The following is a 19,617-nucleotide window of genomic DNA, read 5'->3' on the forward strand; positions in this document are numbered from 1 at the left end:
CAACTTAACCAGCAGACTGTGTAAACGCGTACCTGAGGGTCTTGATGCAGGGCGATGAGCGCCCTTGGCACCAGCTCCCGGTGCGTCCTGGTGGCGAAGTGCCAGCTGCGGATTCGCATCAGGTCGTCGAATGTGAACTCGACCATTAGCCGGCCCTCCGTCGCCACGAGCACCGCGCTGTCCCGCGACGACTGGTCTTTTAACGGGTCCACTCGTCCACCTAAACAAAAGGCGAACGGACAACAGTGTTCTCAAGCATTAAAAAAAGGTACGTAACGACGGCCATATCATCGTAAAAAACTCGAGCCTTTTTATCCAGTAAAGTGCTCTTTTCCTTGAAAAACCTTGCTGCATAAATCTTATTGCGTAAGGGATATAATAGACTTATTGCATGAACGGTCCCATTAGCGCTCAAACAGCCAATACAATATTTGACATCAATCTGTACACACTTATCATTAGTAGTGTACTTTTCATATAGACGATATCATCAAAATCAACTGCGTATCTAAGATTGAATAAGCAGAAACATCCATTGAGTAATTTGTGCTAGCTCAGAGCCTAATAGTACTGTAATCTTGCAAAAACTAACAAATATATGTCATAAACCGTTTAAAAAAACCGTTTTCTTTTTCTATGTGTTCGTCTCTTCAATCGAGAGACTTGCCCTTCTACCAGAGTAATCATTGCCTATTAAATGCAAATGTAATCTGCTATATCCGTCTTTACTAAAACATACGTAGTATATGTATGCGTACTAACGGACTTGAATCAGCGAGGTCCGGAACGCTCACAAATATATTCTATTTTTAGCGGTATTTTTCGTTCTATTCGCGATTTTCCAAGCAGAACTGCCGCTAATGACTAACTATTCGACATTGAGAGATACTTACCGGGATACGTGAGCTGGGCGGGCTTGCCGTGCGTAGTTAGCATAAAAGCCTGATCACAGTCCAAGGAGATGGCCGTCTGATGGAATGACTCGCGGGCATGCTTAAGCTGGAACTGGAGCTCGGAGACACCGCCCTCAAAGATCGATCGGAAATATCGAGGAATCAACGTTCGACCTACAGTATAACGTTTCGGGCCATCTTCGAGGCACAGTGTTAGCGTTAACGTTGCGTCATCTTCGAAAAACTCAGTTGCGAATGCGTCCCACCACAAATTATCGCTTTCCTGCAAATTTAATTGAAAAACAGTAGGTGAGTACAAAGAATTGATTAGTAGCTTAGTTGCTAGTTTAATTTGTTTTCTAATTACAGACTAAGTCAGAAGCATAATTATACATTAACCCAACACGTCTTGTTGACTTCATATCAAATCAGCAGCAGCCTGGGTCAATTATATACTTGATGGCGACTGCCCTAACTTGAGCTAAATTCAACGTCAAAGGTTCGTTGATTGATAAAGGCGCCTTACTAATAAAGACGAATATAATTTGCGGTCCATACATTCCGAAAAGTGTCCCAGCGGCTGGGGATCCACTGAATTCAGTATAAAATGAAAATGTTTGATGAAAATGAAGTGAAATGAAATAGTTGAAAATGTTTCTCTCGTCGAGTGGGGATCAGGTCAACGAAAATGACTTTTGACGTAGAAATCGTAACCGTATTTATTCGATCCATACTGATGAATTGACTGTGAAATTTCTCAGTTGTTCTCACATCCGTATGGCAGCCCAATGTTCTATTGTGATTTCCAAAATCAGATAACTTTCTCAATTAATCTGATCATTCCTTATCAGTTACGGTTTCAATGCGCCTACTGCACTCACAGTTGATGAGAATAGTATGCCGATATGTTGATTCGCATCTCTAATATCGAGATTTGTTCGAATACGTTCGAAGTGTGGCGACAGGATTTTTGAATCAATTTATGTTTGCTGACGAACAATCGCATTGTCCATTCCTACCACATAATTATTTTGGTTAGCTGGGAGAAAAACGATTGTAAAAACTGCACGAAACAAGGTTGAATTTACTTTTTATTGAGCTCCTATTTACTGATTAATCATATGCCATAATTTTTCAATAAGTTTTATTATTATTATTATTAAAAACAAAATAGCAAAATTATTTTAAAACTGGCTTCGTTTCCCCATCTATGAACATCCGATTATCACGATGGCTCAAACAATGTAACGACAGATCACTCAAGACACTGGTATATTTATGAGGAATTGTCAATGCGATCATGCAAGCTATTCAACTACGATAATAAAATAGAAGAAAGAAGGAAAGATAATTCAACTTAGCTTTTTGTTGTGATATTATTTTTAGCAATTACAAATGCTGCGACAGGATATCGATTGCGTTACCATACGATTTCTTTAGAGTTATCAACTGTCGACTATAACAACCTTATGAAGGTTAACATTCACTTGCCTGTCGTCTTTATTTCGTAAAGACGCCCGCAAAATACTTCTTTCTCGATAAGCTGCATACTTGTGCGCTTGCATAACTGTGCATCGGAGAGAGCACTGGCCCTGTAAGCGCACAATCTTTTTGAGGATAGCGTAACACAGAATTTCTAACAAGGATATTAAATCTGGTTTTTTGTTTATTTCCGGTGACGGCCGGCATACAAACCTCTGTTCTTTGCTGCAGGCGTTTGTTCATCTCGTAGATCCGATAGTCGGGCTGGCCGAGGTACGATCCATGATGCCGTGGTGGTGGTCGGGAAGGAAACGGTCTGGAAAGTTTTCCGAGAAAAGAACCATACAAGAGAAGGGTTGATTTACAAGGAATTCACAGAACAGACGAGTGAATACATCGACAAACTAAGTCTCCTCCGTGTAAGCCAACAGTCATCTCTGTTAGTTATTTTCAATTAGGAACGATTATGACGAACAAAAATATAGATAGATATTCAATAATATTATCCACATATATAATTACACCGCGATCATTATGCTTACGCGTATATACGATTCTCAATACTTTAATGAATAAGATATTTGACAACATGCATAATGAGGACCTCAGCGCTTGAGAAAATGTTGTGCGATTCAATACCCTTGTCCTGAATGCATAAAGATGCAGCTTTGTTAGAGGTCTATAGCAACGTAAGTATAATTCGTACAGTTTGTTTATCTACTGTTTCGCTTTTTCATTAGCTGAAAAAATGGTCACGCAGACAAGCTTTTTAATGTTAGTGAAAACATAACTATACTTCTACACAAAATACCATCTTTCTTAAGTTATGCTTGACATCGAATACACCCTTCTCGCGAAAGTCTTCCCAAGGACAGTTAATCAACCGGCACCGACTACGGACACTGCACACGGATATCGATCATCTATTCCCAGCAAATGTTGCTAGTTTCATCTCTCTTAGGCGTTAGTAGTTTATAACGGCCAAAATAAATGGAGTGCCTATACATATAGACCCCTCTCACGGAGAGTGCCAGACGGAAACATAAAACATGGGATCCCTTATCCTTCATAACTATACTTCCATGAACTAGGACAAAATGATTCAGGTCACAAGATGCCATCTGTGCGAATTGTTTGTACCAATAACGAGAACAGCCATACACAGCTGAACACACTACACTGTGTATTATTTTATATCTGATATTTATAATTAGGAAAAGACACATATAAAAGTTAATATTTCGGCCACGTCCCATAATACTAGAATGAACATATTTTCACTAGTAGTTTTTACGTAGCACTTTTATCCACAAGTTAGTTTAGATAATATCACGCGATATATGAAAAAGCGCCTTAAATCGGAGCCACAAACATATGGCACCCATTCCATTTCACATATATCTATATATGTAATTACTAATATTAAAGTATATTGAACTAAATTATATAGGCGATGGTTTCAGAAGGCGCTTGATATATTTTACGTTGGCTCTTCTTAAAACTGAACGTTTTAATGAACATTTTACGAGTGAAATGGTACATGAAATTCTTAAAAGTGGCAGTAAGGTTCTGTTGTTCTACAAATCAAATACATCTTTCGAAGCTTCTATGCGAACGGGGTAAGGTACTAAGTCCGACCTTGTATATGAACAATCAATTGCAGATTAAGCATTAGCACACACATACTGAACTAATATCGTTTCATGAAGATTTATGATAATTAACAGACGATATAAGAACTGCAAATGAATTGTTGGATAAGAATTACTTTTAAACATTCTTTACTCAAGCATTTGAACGCATATACACCTGCGACAACTCAAACGCGGGTAACTGCAAAATAATTTCCTGTGCATTGTTTGCCACTAATCTTTTTGCATCGGAGCTATGTAATAAATACATTCGAAACAACAGTTCCCGAGAACAATATGTATACGCTATTTCTACGTGTGCGACAGCTGATTTTACATCGTACATAATTACGATATTTACAAAGACATAGGTTGCGCAATGTACATTCATTAATTGAATATTCGAAATAATCAAAAACGGTATCTTCAGCCATATCTTACCGGAAGTAGCTCGAGACCGCGCTTGGGTAGAACAGGTCTTGGGAACCCCCGACAACTGTCATTTTGGCACTCGCTGTGTTTCTCGAACAGGAAAGCCGAAAACCTCTATAAAACCCTACCCAGCGACTTACGAACCAACTCAACAGGTGCGGGTTACAGACTTTTCTGCCCAACTACTGCTACTGTATATTGAAATATCGAAAGTACCCAAAATAGCAAAACTGGAGCTTTTGCTCTTTACCGCTGAACACTAATATAGCTCTTCACAAACGACTGAAGACCACTGCAAGAACAAACACTTCCGTAACGACTAGGTTACACAACCTTCTATTGGTTGAACAAAGAGCACGAGAGGTAACCTTTACCCTTGAAACTGTTGTATTTTTCCGATTGGTTAACTAGACTGGCCTGTCCGAAGCGGGAATCAGCAATAGCGGTTTGACGTTTCGATAGGCACCACAATCGGCCACACCAACGAACTCGATGAACTATTTGTAATTCGCACTTTTTTGCACTTTTCCTGTCAATAAACACTAAAGGCGGTTGTTTTGCTCAACAATAAAAGTGCTGGTCTATAATATTCGACAAAACTCTAGCTTGCTTGAACAACAACATCAACGATACTCATTCGCGATTCAGATGCGCGACTAGGGTAAGAGCAGCTTAGCACGATTGGTGGTTGTCTATCATGTGACGTCTGCTTTACTGGCGGTAATTTGTCGCTTAGCCTTTGTCACTGTAGCTCGGCCTGTTTATGTTGCACTTTGTTCCTGCTAGCCGCGTTATTAATTACGCGCGAACTTTATGATACGTGCACATACAGATTAGACCCAAGCTGCTGTCTAGAATAATCAGGGAACGTCGGAGCAAAAACATAGTCTGGGAGGGAAACGAAATCGTAGCTATTTTTGTTTTGTTGGGCGTCCAATGTGTACGTCTGTTCGATTGCCCAACTAAGGAGCCACTACGGACTATATTAAATGGAGGAGCTTTATTTGATAGTTAATGATGCTGGTTTCGCCGCGTTTCAACTCAAGCCCTTATATTTATTCGAATTCGAACTCTTTTCTTAAAGCGTAGTATTCACATATGACGGAGGCGCTCGAATGGTTACAGACGTAAGCTATCGCTACAATGATCGAGTTCAGAGCCGCACGCTAGACCGACACAATAACGTGTGCACGTCGCTGTGTGCTGTCATCTTTTTGCCATTTGTTGACGTTTAATACTTTTAAGAAATGCAAGCGTACAGCATAGTATCCTAGATCATGTTGGATAAACGTCTCACTAACAAGTGAAAATCAACGCCGATGGTTTTGTTCGTGCGCGCGCAGCGCTTCTACGAGTTATTAGTTCTATCTTCTGTCTTTCTATTCGTGCTTAGTTCTTCTTTGATGCCTTCGGCCACTACGGCTATTGCGCAAAGCCACCACTGTAGCCAAAAGTCCACCGATAATCCGGACTAACTCCGTTAAAAACAGGCGATGGTACCCTGCACACAATTGTTGCTCGCCGAATCCGCCGACATACCTCCTATTTATGCCGCTCCTTTAACGACAGTCGCGTAAATGAGAACAATCAACGAGACTTGAATGCTTTTCGCGTTCTCGCACTTGTTCTTTGTCGCCATGTGTTGGGTCCATGGTTTTTCTTTATTTTTGTCGATCAGGAAAACTGCTCCTTTCTTTCAAATTGTATTTCGATGATGTGGCGCCACCGACTAATGCGTAATATCATGAACTTTTACATCATGTCAACTAACAGCTGCTGCTGTGGCCTATAGTTTATGTAGGCCTGGATCTGATCTGGTCGAAACAGACTCCCGTGACAGCGCGTCTTTGTTTGCCAAACTTAGAGACATGTAGTGCACTAGGTTCGAATCCGGACATAGATATTTCGTTCTGGGACTCAATTGTCGGAGGCAATCGATAACGGCTCAAGTACTAAACATGAAACACGAAAGATGTTTCTTTAGGTCGAAAAAGCAACAGAACCCGATAACACATTGCATTCTGTCCCATATTATACTGGATAAGTAATTGGCTGTCTATTCATCTAAACTCTACCGTAGAACACCCACAATTCAATCTCTTTTGACTAGGCTATTCCGTAGTTTGCGACGACACCAGTATTTTGTGCGATTCGCTGCTGCACTCAGACCCTTCGATATAACAAAACATTCACACGTTGACGCTTTCGACCGCAGTGGATTTATGTGCTCTTATAATTAATTCTTATAATCATTAGTACTGCACAGAATTGCAGGAATCAATGAGGTTCAGCTAGTTGCATTTAATCCGCCGATATTACGCTGGCTCTTCTCTTCTTTTTGACAATAATCTAAGTTGACTTTACAAAATATCCGCAGCTTTGATTAGGTCTACATGGATGAGATTATCTGCAGTGCGCAATTATTGTTGCTGGTCGGATCTTCGCTATATGTACTTTTCTGACGTATACATTATATATGGCGCTTCCTTCTGACAGAGTTGTTTCATTACAGTGATGTCGCAGCAGGGCCAGCTGCATACGCAAACTGTACGTACGGCGCCTGCCTATTGCACCGGCAATTTTCATCCCTTCCCCTTTTTTCATTAGTCGCTTCAATTTTTGCAGTAACGACCCCTTCCCTTTTTATTCACTACCTGCCAACATATGCACCTGTTACTTAGACAGCCTCTCACCATCCTTTAGTTAGCTTACAGTTGCTTCGCAGTACGGCAGCATATTGCGTCGCAACCTATTGTTTAGCTCTTATTGATTCCTGTCGACTCCTATCAATGCACCGTTCCCTACACATGGTAACTTAGTTGTGCTACAGCACTCACAAACCGATCTTATGGCGGGCGGACAGCTAGCTCCTTCCCATGAGCGCTCGTTACTCTTTGCCACTCATCAATCGAACGACCCGAACCAGACTACTGCTGTTGTCTCTGTTCTATCACACAGACAAGACTTTTCTTCTGTCCGCTGAGTTGTTCTGTGCGGACACTGCCCACCTACTTAGTGCTAATAGGCATGGTTTCTTGCTCATGCTGCTAGCGGTATCGCTAGGATGCTTCCATTGATCCTTGACAACTCTGCTCAAAAAACTGTTTCGTTCTGGCCTCCGCTATCCATGCGTATCGACTCATAATACGATACATACTAGTTCTTAGACATGTATAATTAGTTTGCATCGCTAGCGACACTTGTTGGTCTACCATAGAAATGCTTAGAGTGTACATAGAATAGATAGTGTAGAGTCAATGGCGCTACAGTTGAGTTGCGCACTGGCAGAACGACGAGAGCGCCAGCCAGCCTCCACTCTCTGTCGGCTAGTTGAGCAGAAGCTATCTGCAGTTGACTGGAAAGTGGCTCGAACAGCAGCGGAGTGCTTTTACCCGCAATGCTGCCGCTGTAGCATAGAATTGTAGTAGTGACGGCAGCGCTTCTGCTGCTCACAGAACAGAGCAAAACGACAACAGCAGCAGCAGCCATCTTGACAACGGTGGCGCTGTTCACTCTCTGGTGGCCTGGTCTGGTGGCGTTAGTGGCGGCAGCAAATGCTACAGTAGCGCCGGCGGCGAGGTAAAGGCAGTCATTGGCCCAGTAATGTGCACTATTGTGTGTATATAGGAGTGTTTGGTTCGTAAGGAATAGAGAGGAAAAGAGTAGCTAAAGGTACGGTCATATAGAGTACGGCCAGGTTCGGGCGCTTTGAAACGAGCCCGTTGCAGCGGTGGAAAACCTAGCCGAAAAAGCTCCTTCACAAAGTTTTCACAGTCGATCGCATATGGATAGGGTCTCGTTGAAGCTGACTCGGGCATCGGTAAAGGGAGAAATAGCGGTGCTTCCTCTGATAAGCAAGCCTCGATAAAAAAGACTCTGCTGAAGCTATTAAGTAGCAGAGTTTTGTGGATCATTTCAAACGCGTCTCGTTTCGAGAGAGTATTAGCTAAGGAAACATGGTTCTAAGGAAAAATCTAATAGATTTTGGAGATTGTTTATTTCCTACAGTTGGGTCGGGTTATAATAACGTTTTTTTTTTTACATCAGACATCTAAGTAACTCATAGGCTCTAGTTTCCTCAAGAACCCATAATATCGTATCGTTAACTGACTGCCAAGTTCATAGAGTAAGATTGTACACTAGCCGCGTTCGGACAAGTGTATGTACTTTAGTTGCGACATAGACAAAGAACTTGACTCAACCCAAAAGCTAAATCAAAGAGGCAAAGAATAGCTGGTCGAAAGTGGGGCGGCTTTGGGAGACCCCTCCGTGTCCCCAAACCAATATGGATTTGATAGGACGGTGCGGTGGTCGTTGCTGAATTTCCAGTCTTCATTGACAGCAAAAATTTCTTCCCCCGACAACCACCGCTTAGAACAGGAGGCCTTTTTGGGCGCCCTGAATTCAACAGTATCAAGTGTTTCCCATTTACCTGCTATGTGGTATGCGCACACATACACAACCGCTTGGTTGTGTGTGTGTGCGTTAATAGCTGCATGTATGTTGATGTCTTTGTAAAAAAGATGTATGGAGTTCACAGAGTCAGCTTTTTATCATAGTCACCAGCGGCTTTCAGGAGCGTCTATACGACTGATCCTCTCTTTCCTCTATGCGACGCTGAAAATTACGGCAGAAGGACGGGGAGGGTAAATCTGACGAATTACGCAGGACGCCGGCGATTGAGAAGCTTCACCGGGAACTCCATCGTGTTCCTTATATATGTACACATATATATGCGTATGTATGTATGCATGCATGATGTCTGTCTATTTGAACAACCTAAATGATTCATACATAATCGAACCCTGAGGAACGCTCTACCTAGCTTCCAAGGACTCTGCTCTTCCCTTGACTGGGCAGTCATTGAAACTCTTAGGCAAAAGAACCACACCATCACTATAGAGCTTCAGAGGTTCGAGACTCTAATGAGCTCTACTATCGTTATGGGTTGGAATCTACCGCCACTGCATCTCTAGCGGCTACACTGCGCTGGCGTAGCCAACTAACGCCGCTCATGGCTCTGTATTCGCCGTTGTTCGCTGCAAGGCAGCGGAAGCAGCAACTTCAGCGGCGGCGGCAATACAAATAGTGCCACATGCCGCCGACACCAACAGCCATCACTTAACCGCTTCTGCAATTGTTACTGCTTTTGGGGACTGGATCCGACAGACCCAAATGACACATAGGAGCAGTAGGGCCAGCGGTTGCGGCCATAAAATATAGCATAGGCACAGAATGAGTAAGCAAGCATAGCAGCGTACCCATAGCATCGCAACGTATAGCCATGGCCCGCCAAAGCAGAGCGCATAATTTAGCGGACTCAATGAGCGAGGGTTGAGCGCCGGGACTTCGGTGAGTGTGGAGCGGGTACGAAGCAACGCGACGCAATAAAAATGAAACGCCGATTCACTCAATAGACGATGTAGCTGTTGTTTTCTAGCTAAGCTAAAAAAAATTCCGAATTTCTACGTCCGGTGCTAATGATGCTAAGCGTTCGTTCAGATTGCTGGTTCCTCTTCCAGAACGAATTGGGGGGTGTTTATGCCCGGTTTTAAATCTAGATTACTTCATCACGTGTTCCTAGATTTAATAAACGAATACGTTACCACTTCACTATGACGATAATGTTGCTTTAAGCCGTTTCCGGCTAACTATATTCGGCACGGAGAAGGTAAGTCTGACAAGCTATGCAGGACGCCGACCACCGAGAGACTCGCCATCGAGCCACGTGAGCCCTGTGAAACACTCCAGTTAGCCCCCAATGACTCTGCTACACCCTCGACTGGCCTGTCATTGAAACTCCGGCACGCGGTTGTTCCTGTAGGCCGCATGCTGAAAGTAAAGCTAGGGACCCGCTATCCGCAGTTGCTATGACAGCCGGAGTGACGATGACCCGCGGCTCGCTGACTCAGCTAGCTCAACTTCTCACCCCATTCGCGTCTCCACTCGGTCCCTATCACCTTGCGGTTTTGCCTTGCAGCAGCTACAAATCGTATGACAGCCGCTACAGAACATAGCTCGCGTTGTCCGGACATTATCGACCGACCATGATTATATGGTGAAAGGCAAAGAAAAACGCGCAAAGGTGAAGCAAGCAAATACGGCAAGATCGAGGCAATTGTTGTTTCCAGCTAGTGCTGGTAGATCGCTGACAGTGTCTGTGACAGCTGCAGCAGTGGCGCCGATGGTGGCTTGCAGGTAGACAAAAGAAACTCTGCATGCCTGCTGTCTCTTCCCTTACTCTATTACGCTGCTGTGTATAGCTACAAGCGTCAGAGAGTTGTAGCCGTTAAACGTAACGTCGTGTCAATGAAACGTCAATGGCCATCAGGATCAGCAGCAGCATTGACAACCGGAGAGAGCAGACGGCAGATGGCCACGGGACGCTAGTCATGGAGAAAAGCAACGAAACGCTTAGCCAGAGACACACAAGCAGGAGAATAGCATTTCCGATTCGTCCGTTTGATAGCTAATACTATGAGCGTTTGTGCCGTCGGCGCCACAGTCGCTACTGCGACAGCTACCGGCAGCGCCACTTGCATTCAGCCGTCACCGTTGCAGGTGTCGACGAGCTATGGCGGAACCAGTGGTGACGATGACAAAAGAGCCTGGACAGCAGATTGCTGCTGACGGTAGAGTAATAACTGTGAACGCCACAACGAAGCACTATCGGTGCGACGCAACCCTTGTCTTTTTTCTTGCAGCCATTTGTGCCACTGCACATATTGACTTTACCACGACCAGCGCCGCTACCGCGATAATCACTCAGCTTCCTCCATATCCCGCTCTAGTCTGTCCACAGCGTAGGCCAGTTCTCGCTGTACCCTGGGTCGGTGACGTGCGGTAGCAGATGATAACGATCCCAAGAGTCAATCGACATGTCCTCGTATGGTGTACTCATACCGTTACCAGAGGCCGCTGTCGGTGGCAGAGTTGTGTTCCGGATCGTGTGAACGATCTATGCATAGCGAACATGCATTACACACCGCTTATTTCCGCCCATTAAATCATTATCACGAGCATGTATTTGTTACACGATAGTCGCGTTGGCACTGGGCAAATTGCACTCATGGTAGCAAGAGATAACGGTAAAAACAGTAAACAACGCGAACTACAATAATATCCACGATAGCGACACCAATTGCTAATGAGAAGATAATTGCGTAGGATCGCTAGCGGAATGCGCCGTATCGAGCAGATTTTTACGCGGAGATGATGCACGTTACAGAAATCGAATAAATCATTGAAACCGTTAGAGGAGTATGTACGTCGAGAAACATCGGATGGACCAGCAGGTACGTAACGTAGGGGGAATCGATGCGGCCATGCTAAGCTAAGCGCATAGCGGAACGAATACCCCCAGGTTAAAGCAACGAAAGGAAAATGCGTTCATATTGAAAGGTTTAAAGAAAATGAAAGATTTGAAAAACAGAAGAGACAGACAATGTCGGAAAACAATGTCGCTCGTTGCAACGCTTTTCAGGATGAGAGAAACCGGCGTTGGACACTACGGCTCACGTTCCTCTGTAAGGGTTTGTCCTGATAGAAGACAACACTCGGTGATCGTAAAGGTAGCTGTTAGACTGAAATGCTGGCTTAAGTCCTTGCAAATGACGATCGTAGTGTGTCGTTGGACTAGCATCTCGCAACATACCATGATTTGTACGATTTATTTTATGGTTAGGGAATAAGGATCGTATGACGCCTTTTTATTCACAAGTGAATATGATTCCTTCATGCTCTGAAGGCACGGCATATCGGGCTATCATTGGTTTCATAGAGCGAGACTTCTGGGGTATATTTAACGCTGATATACTGTTAAAAATAAATTAAAGGATGCCTTTTTGGATATCTTCTTTGAGCATTTTTGGTAGATAGTTCACTAGACGTACATACGAAAGGCAATTTTTAAGTCGACCACCAAGTCTACAAGCAGATCTATATTATATAGAAACGACTGAGATATAATGTAACGATACCTGACGAGTGACTGTCGCATAGACGTATTCACGAGTTTTAGCCATTGAAACCGCTATTATGATTTAACTTAATGCCAACAGACCTCTGAGGGGAATCATTTCACTTACCCTCTTCAACAATTTCTTCAAACTAGCTGAAGGAAATCGCTTATTAAATGTATTGTAATACTCGATGGGGGGTAAGCTGATATCTTGCCGAACTCAGTCATTTTAGATTTAGATTATCCAAGGCAGTTCGTGCAGTTTAGGGGCGTCATAAGTGCAAGTGTTATGCCATAGCAAATCCACGAAACGCAGAATACACATATATTAGGTTCTATTAGAAAATATTACATTAAATTCGTGAATCCATCCTCTTCTACTTGTTTTATTGAAATCAATTTACCGTTTACCTATTTCAACTAGATAATATTGGTCCTCATAGTTCTTTCATATTACCTACTCGTTTTTAACTTTCTACTGAAGCGTCAGCTTCCAAACTAGTACTCACTGTGTATGTGGACCCATGTGGGGGTGTCCAGGAGGTGGCGGCCCATGCGGAGATCCATGCATTGGCGGGCCGTGAGGTCCAGGGGGCATTTGGCCAGGTCCCAGTGGTGGTCCTGGGGGTCCGTGCGGATGACCAGGATGACCAGGATGGCCATGAGGAGGTCCTCCGGGGTTTCCGGGTGGACCTCCGGGATGGCCGGGGTGTGGCCCTGGTGGTCCATGCGGGTGACCTGGTGGCAACTGACCAGGATGGCCGTGTGGAGGTCCAGGATGTCCAGGAGGAGGGGGTCCTGGCGGGATCTGGCCTCCGGGGTGACCAGCATGGGGTCCTGGTGGTGGCCCACCGGGATGAGGAGGTCCTGTCGGCGGAGGATGCGGCGAACCGTCCATGGCCTTCCAGTGCGGACTCCCGTCGGGGGGACCCAACTCCCCCCCGGGTCCCCCGCCGCCGTAGTTGACCGGTTCTCGCTTCACGTTCATTCAATCTATAAGGCGAAACAGAAGAGAAAGAAAAGCAATAATAATATTGACAACAAAATTGATTAGAATTGGTTGGTATACAAGTTCAGGAGTTACGTAGTAGTGTTAACATGCCTAGCTACATATGACAAAATTCAATAGTATTAAATTGATTACAATGTAATTAAGATAACTAAGTAGGATACCTAATCCGTTATGGCCCTACAATATGGAATATAGAAGTAACGCAATGTTTAATCTATAAAAGGACTCCCTGAGAGTACTCTTGGGAACACTCATATGTAGTCGTGCATGTACAGATGCATGACTATAAGTGAGTGTAAAAATTAATTAACTGTGCAGATTCCTCCTAGGTAAAGTCTCCACTGTGCTGTATAAATAACATGCAAGACATCAAAAGAAGTTAGCGGAAAATAAAGAATACGTATATTCTATCATTATTTTTTTTGTATTTTAATAATTTCACGTATGGCCTGTAATTTGTTCTTGATGAAATCTCTCAGATACCAAAGTTCAAACGCAAAGACCAATATTAGAAACTAGAGAAACTTAGCTATACCTGTTAAACTTCGAGCCCTAGGGTGCCGTAAAAATTCGAAGCGGCCTATAATAATTTTGCTTGACACAGTACCCAGCTTTCGATTCGCATGAAGAACAGTAAATCGTTTCTAGCTCCATGCCGCCACATTTTATCATTATTTTTACTCCTCTGCTCATATCTACCTAGGTAACTCAAGCTGACTACTCATAGTTTACTCTTAACATAGTCCTCGATTTTGAAAGTTATAGATTGTACGTATCGAGGAATTAAACAAAATTTACATTCAATGAGTACAAGTAATGCATTACTGATTAGCCGCTAAATCTCTCGTCTATTCAGTCTTTTTCATTTTTCAATTATTGTTTGTTAATAAAGAGACAATTTTATTATGATCTCATTACAAGCCCGTTGATTAATACCAACGGCATGCAACTATCATCGCTAAAAGTTTCGACAGTTATTAACAACTGCATCGAGTTCATCTGGGTTGCCTACGATCGACTTCAACCGCCGTCGTATTAGAATTTGCAATGTAGTTTCATCGTAAACGTCTGCTATTGCAACAATCGAACCATAACTGACGAGTAAATTATAATCGTCATAGTCGCCAGCGCTAATTTAACCCGTAAAATTGTCGGAACTTTTGCTCAATCCCTAATCGCCTAACGATTTGCACATGTTGACTGCCTAGCAATAACGGGTTATAGTAAACTAGATGGCATCAAGAATAATATCATAACGGAAAACGATAGCGTTTACCACCAATAAATTCACTAATAACTTGAGGTCGCCTCGACAAGCGCTTGAAATTAGGAACGAAAATTAATAATCGATGAACATGCAAGTGCACGCGTGTGTTTGTTAGCATTATGGCTGCTGCTAGTTAAGGATGAAACCACAAACTAGTCATAAATTGAGACCACGAAAGGTGATACGGCACTTAACGAAAGCGATACACGAGATGAAAGTTATGATCACCAACAAAGATCACGACAGTATAAAGTCGGCTGATATATGGCGACTTATCTATTAGATCAGATTTCAAGGCTTTATTTGAAGTCAGTGTTATCATTATCAGCGGCGGCGGCGTCGTCGTGCTCGGCGTGCACACGTGAAGGCGCGTCGAACAAAGTTTCCAGTTAAGTTAGTCTAGCGAAATTGACTTTAAGGTGGATCATTCCACAAAATACTAAGTGAACCAACTGTATTCAATAATTTATAGTAATAGGTTTTAAGGAAAATTTGCAATAAGCAATTGTTGTTGTTATCATTATACCTGTAGACTGGAATCGTGCGTAGTTTGACTTTTTTTTTAAGAAAAAAATTCAAAAGCAAGTAATTTGACCTTATAAAGGACACGCGTGTTTTTGGCGACACATATGCTAGGAGAAGTTTAACTGAAAAAGAGAACAACGTGAACGTCTCCTAAAACGTTCATGGTCAAAACCTGAACGCGTTTTTTAACTACGTGCATAAGTCAGATCTGAACTTCAACTCAAGAAATAGATACAAAGAATTAAGAAAGTTATTCTTTTTCCCGTTTTAGTTTTCATTAACAAGAGATTCGATCGAAACAAACAAACACCATTTTTTTTTATCTGACTTATTTGTAAAAGTAGGCTGCTTCTACTCATGACTGACAAGATTTTATGCAATTTTATTTTAACCTCTATCAATAAAAATATAATAAAATTATAAGGAGAATGTTCCGCTAACTTATGTATGTAGGTTTCACAGTAAAGTTTCAGGAAAATTCGTTTTCAATACACGACGCTTCGCGTACAATTTTGCTGTGTGAAACCAAGTATCCGTAGTAGAATAACAAGACATATGTTGTAGTTTTTCCAAGAAATGATAGTCATAATATACTAGGCAGACTGATAAAAAATATTTGAGAACTATGTACGAGTATATGGGAGAAAATGGGTATGGCTTCCGAGAAGTTTTATTATGCAAGCAAGCGAAGAGAGAAAGGGCCAATACAATGTGGGAAAACTTTCTCGCATCGATTTTTATTATACACGTTGTTTTGTATTACCTTTTCCGATAGGAGTGCGACAAGTAATTAAGGTCAATGCAGGTTCTCCCGATTTCATCTATGACGAAGTCGGAGGCATAGAATTAGTTTTTCTCCAGAAAGAAAATGTTTGCCTTCGCTTGTCACGACTATTTTCGTCTACTTAACACCCTTGTTTCGGCCTTTATGAACACCTGTTTATGTATTAACGATGGTTAGCGGACTAACTTCAAACGCTACAGTTAATATAAGTTAATGTAAAGAGGCAGCACAGCCACGGCCCATGTTTCGTATGTAGATACTTGACGGAATTTCCCATTGAAATTCTCTAATAATGCACCAAGGCGCAGCTGTTTAGCAACGACATCACCTGGCACCGTAGAATGGTTTCATGAGCTAAGATTTTAGAAATTTAGAGATCTGTAAGTAAAAATCCGTATAAGAAGCAGAGGAAATAAAGCAACTTTTCTTACCTTGGTTAATACATATGCGATTTTTTTTGTCTTACCCAATAACGTTGCCTATTTATAGTGTGGATGTGGGGTTGACGACGAAGTTTATTTCTCTACACTTGGTTGTATCAAAATAAGTCTATATATATATAAATAATAATAGGAATAAAATGGGCTAATAAAACCTAGTGAACGTACAGCTCTTCCACAAAAAAGAACTTGCCAAGAATAAGATAACGCTGATAAATAAAACCACATTGCACACACAGGCGTTTTGAATGCCCTGTGATTTTAGAAAATGCTCTTATGGCACTTGCAAAATTACAATATCCGTTGGGATTATAGTACAGCAGCCTATTAAACGCATTACCCTGAATGCCTGAAGTGCCTACCCTGATGTAGAGGTCTCGAAAGTAAAGTTACGTGCTAACTGTCTACGGATCGCTTATCCGGTAGGTGCAAGGATAGATTATCTTAAAGAATGAGACGATATGCGTGCTGTGAATCTTCCGTCGCACTAAATCTAACGGATCTAGTAAAACCTAATAAAATCTAACGGATAAAACCGTCAACAATATATGGTAGATAAACAGAATAAAATGTTAAATTTAAATACTAATATTATGTCATGTTGTTTCGATGACAATTCATATTCAATAGTTCGTAATATCTCTGTGATGATCTTTAGTAAGGATGGCGTAAAGGATATAGTGTAAAATGTAACCTTGCATTTGTAATTCTTTAGGGTAAAGGAGTACTTCGCTTGACTTGACTAACATGACTAAGAGAACTTGTATTACAACATGGCTTATCCTGGTGCCATCTAACCTAGCTAACGATAACGAATTGTGTAAATCGCGTCTCAGAGTGGTTCCATATAGCAATATTACTGAAGAAGCATTAATTCTATGTGACACATGTAAAACGAAAACGAGTAAAGCTCTAGTCTACAGGTACTTACCGTGAAAATGCGGCTTCATCTTTTAACGAAGCTATACAAGAAGTACAATTGAACGATAGATACGTGCGATATGTACGCACCGCGCACGTATCAAACATGCGACACATGAGATCCACCTGCTTTGTCATTTGGCACGCGACTCCACCGCCTTCTCCGTTTATGACCAAAATACAGGAATCATGTTTAATCGCAGAGGCAGCGCTGTAGCTATTTCTCGTTTATTTTTTTGCCCGTTTCGTACTAACGACATTGTTTTTTTTTTACATCCTGCTATTATTCAACGATCGTTCTTTCGTCGAATGGTTGAAAGCCGAATACTTTCTTATAAGTGCTGCATGACTACAAGTGCTAAGTTGGAGACAAGCAACTGGTTGTTGACGGTGGAGAAAACACGCCAAGACGGCGTGATCGCAAAAACTCGCGTACCCCCACAGTGTCGTTCGCCATACCTTTGTCTTTTGGTAGCACCAGATCCTTATCCAGCATGTATCCCGTAGTTAATAATTTAAAGTTCCTTCATTCCTCATTAGCAAACGACGATAACTGATTTGTAGCTGAAGAAAACGGCGGGCTTAGCTAATCGTGATAACGGACACAATATATATTTTTCGATTTATCCACGTAGACATATTTATGTTCCTAAACTTTTTCATATGCAAACAAATGCAAAAGTTTAGAACAAAAAATATAATGGATTCGTATAGTACGAGCTCCTATGTGCCTCCTCTCATCCTCCAATGCAACACAAGTAAAACACCACGACAAAGGCTATACGCACGGCATTCAAAGGCTCTCATGGACCATTCAGTGGACCAAGTATCATCCTTGCACTTCCATTACGTGATTTTTTTTAAGTCAACAATCTGCTTAATAATACTTCAGTTTTTTCTTTATCTAGAAAGTCTACTCACCGTGGGCCCGCCGGAGTAGAGTCCGCCAGCTCCTCCACTCACTTCATCCAGAACAGCGTACGGGGATATCCGGCTATGGAATACGACAGGGGTTTCGTCGCAAAAAAAGAAACGGAATAGCTGATGGGCTCCAGAGAGAGCTGGCGGCGAACTCGACGAATCCGCCAGGTAAAAACACAATTGTGTGTCCCTTTATCTTTGTTTTGTTCTGTTTTCTTGCTTACATGTCCGAATACACGAATCCGTGAACCAGCACCGAACGAGCACAACACCGAATGCTTCACGAACACACGACAGACATCGACCGGCTCGAATACAACCAGCAGCTTCTGCTCTTAGGCTGCAAAAACTTCTTCACCAGCTCGTCGTTTCCTTTAGTGAGATTCTGAGCCAACACTGTTTGACTTCTTGCCTTCGAGGAGCTTTTTCTGTGGCTCGAACGTTTTTTTCACACACACATAGCCACACACTTTCGTTGGATGCTGGCAACAGCAGCAGCACCTGTAATACGAGTAATATCACCCTCTTTGTTAAAAATGGGGCGAAGTAACCCCCACTGACCACTTGGAAGGAGCTCCAGACCTTCGTTTTTTCGTGTTATAATACTGCTACACCCAACTGCCACTCGCCGCCAGTTATGGTGCTCAGTTTACTACCACACAATAGTTAACAGCACCTTCAGTATCTACTTCTACTATTACTGCTGCTACCGGAGCAACTACCTCAATTCTTCGATCCTTTCTTCACTAATACCGCGACTCAGACGGCCACGGTCGGAACCGCCGCTTCGTTGCGGCTCTGTCTGCCTTATGCTTGCTGCTGATGTTATGCCGGGCGATGATACCGCAGCAGCACTCAGCTCCCCTCGACTCCGCTCAGCAGCAGCAGCAGCAGCTCAGTTCAGCAGCGGCAGCGGTCTCAGTAAAAGCAGCAGCAGCAGTAGCAGCAGGAACAAAACTGAGCCATGGCGGTGGCTGGACCGCCACCGCAGCCGCTGACCGACGAAGATACGAACACGATGGCGACGACAACGAGGATGAGCACCGGAGCACCGTAACAAACGAAGCTCCAGTAGCGGCGGCACAGACTGCATAAAATCAAAACGAAACAAGCAGCAACCCTCCGGCCACTCAACCCAACCGCTTCCCTTCTTCTCGTCGTCGAGACTCTCCTGGCTTCTCGCAGCAGCAGCAGCACCGGCGCTAAAGCTGGTGCTAATAGCAATGCTTGCTCTGACAGCGGCCGCTGCCGGTGCTGCTTCTGGCACAGCGCCGCTGATGCCGATGCGCTTGTTGATTCGATACTACCCTACTGCCACTGGTGTTGTTGTTAACGCGATTTTGCGCCGC

The 19,617-nt window shown here is 42.9% G+C and overlaps 1 protein-coding gene and 1 long non-coding RNA gene across 6 annotated transcripts in view; one reads left to right on the forward strand and one right to left on the reverse strand.

The window, feature by feature from the left end:
* Window positions 1–18,409, reverse strand: part of LOC111243958 (LIM domain-binding protein 2-like) — a 27,683-nt gene extending 9,274 nt beyond the window's left edge. For 3 of the 4 annotated variants that reach the window (XR_002670688.2, XM_022790393.2, XM_022790389.2), the window contains exons 1-5: window positions 18,269–18,409; window positions 12,908–13,391; window positions 2,589–2,691; window positions 894–1,176; window positions 33–220 (exon numbers count right to left, since the gene is read on the reverse strand). Coding sequence is in view for 3 of the 4 variants with exons in the window: in XM_022790393.2 (XP_022646128.1) it covers window positions 33–220; window positions 894–1,176; window positions 2,589–2,691; window positions 12,908–13,386 (1,053 nt within the window). In the remaining variant the exon portion in view is untranslated. Of the gene's footprint in view, window positions 1–32; window positions 221–893; window positions 1,177–2,588; window positions 2,692–12,907; window positions 13,392–17,357; window positions 17,498–18,268 lie in introns of those variants that run through there. The other variant, XM_022790392.2, reaches the window with a different exon arrangement.
* On the forward strand, window positions 133–18,384 carry LOC147758006 (uncharacterized). 2 transcript variants are annotated; one of them, XR_015322061.1, is made up of 4 exons: window positions 133–268; window positions 850–1,202; window positions 2,607–2,794; window positions 18,256–18,384. It is a non-coding gene; the product is annotated as an uncharacterized LOC147758006 (long non-coding RNA). The 2 variants fall into 2 exon arrangements; XR_015322062.1 differs by lacking the exons at window positions 133–268; window positions 18,256–18,384 and adding an exon at window positions 3,200–7,718 and having other exon boundaries at window positions 1,064–1,202.
* Window positions 18,410–19,617: the final 1,208 nt, after the last annotated feature.

The sequence above is a fragment of the Varroa destructor genome, unplaced genomic scaffold (genome assembly GCF_002443255.2).
Source record: "Varroa destructor unplaced genomic scaffold, Vdes_3.0 BEIS01000002.1, whole genome shotgun sequence".
Classification (NCBI taxonomy): Eukaryota; Metazoa; Arthropoda; class Arachnida; order Mesostigmata; family Varroidae; genus Varroa; species Varroa destructor.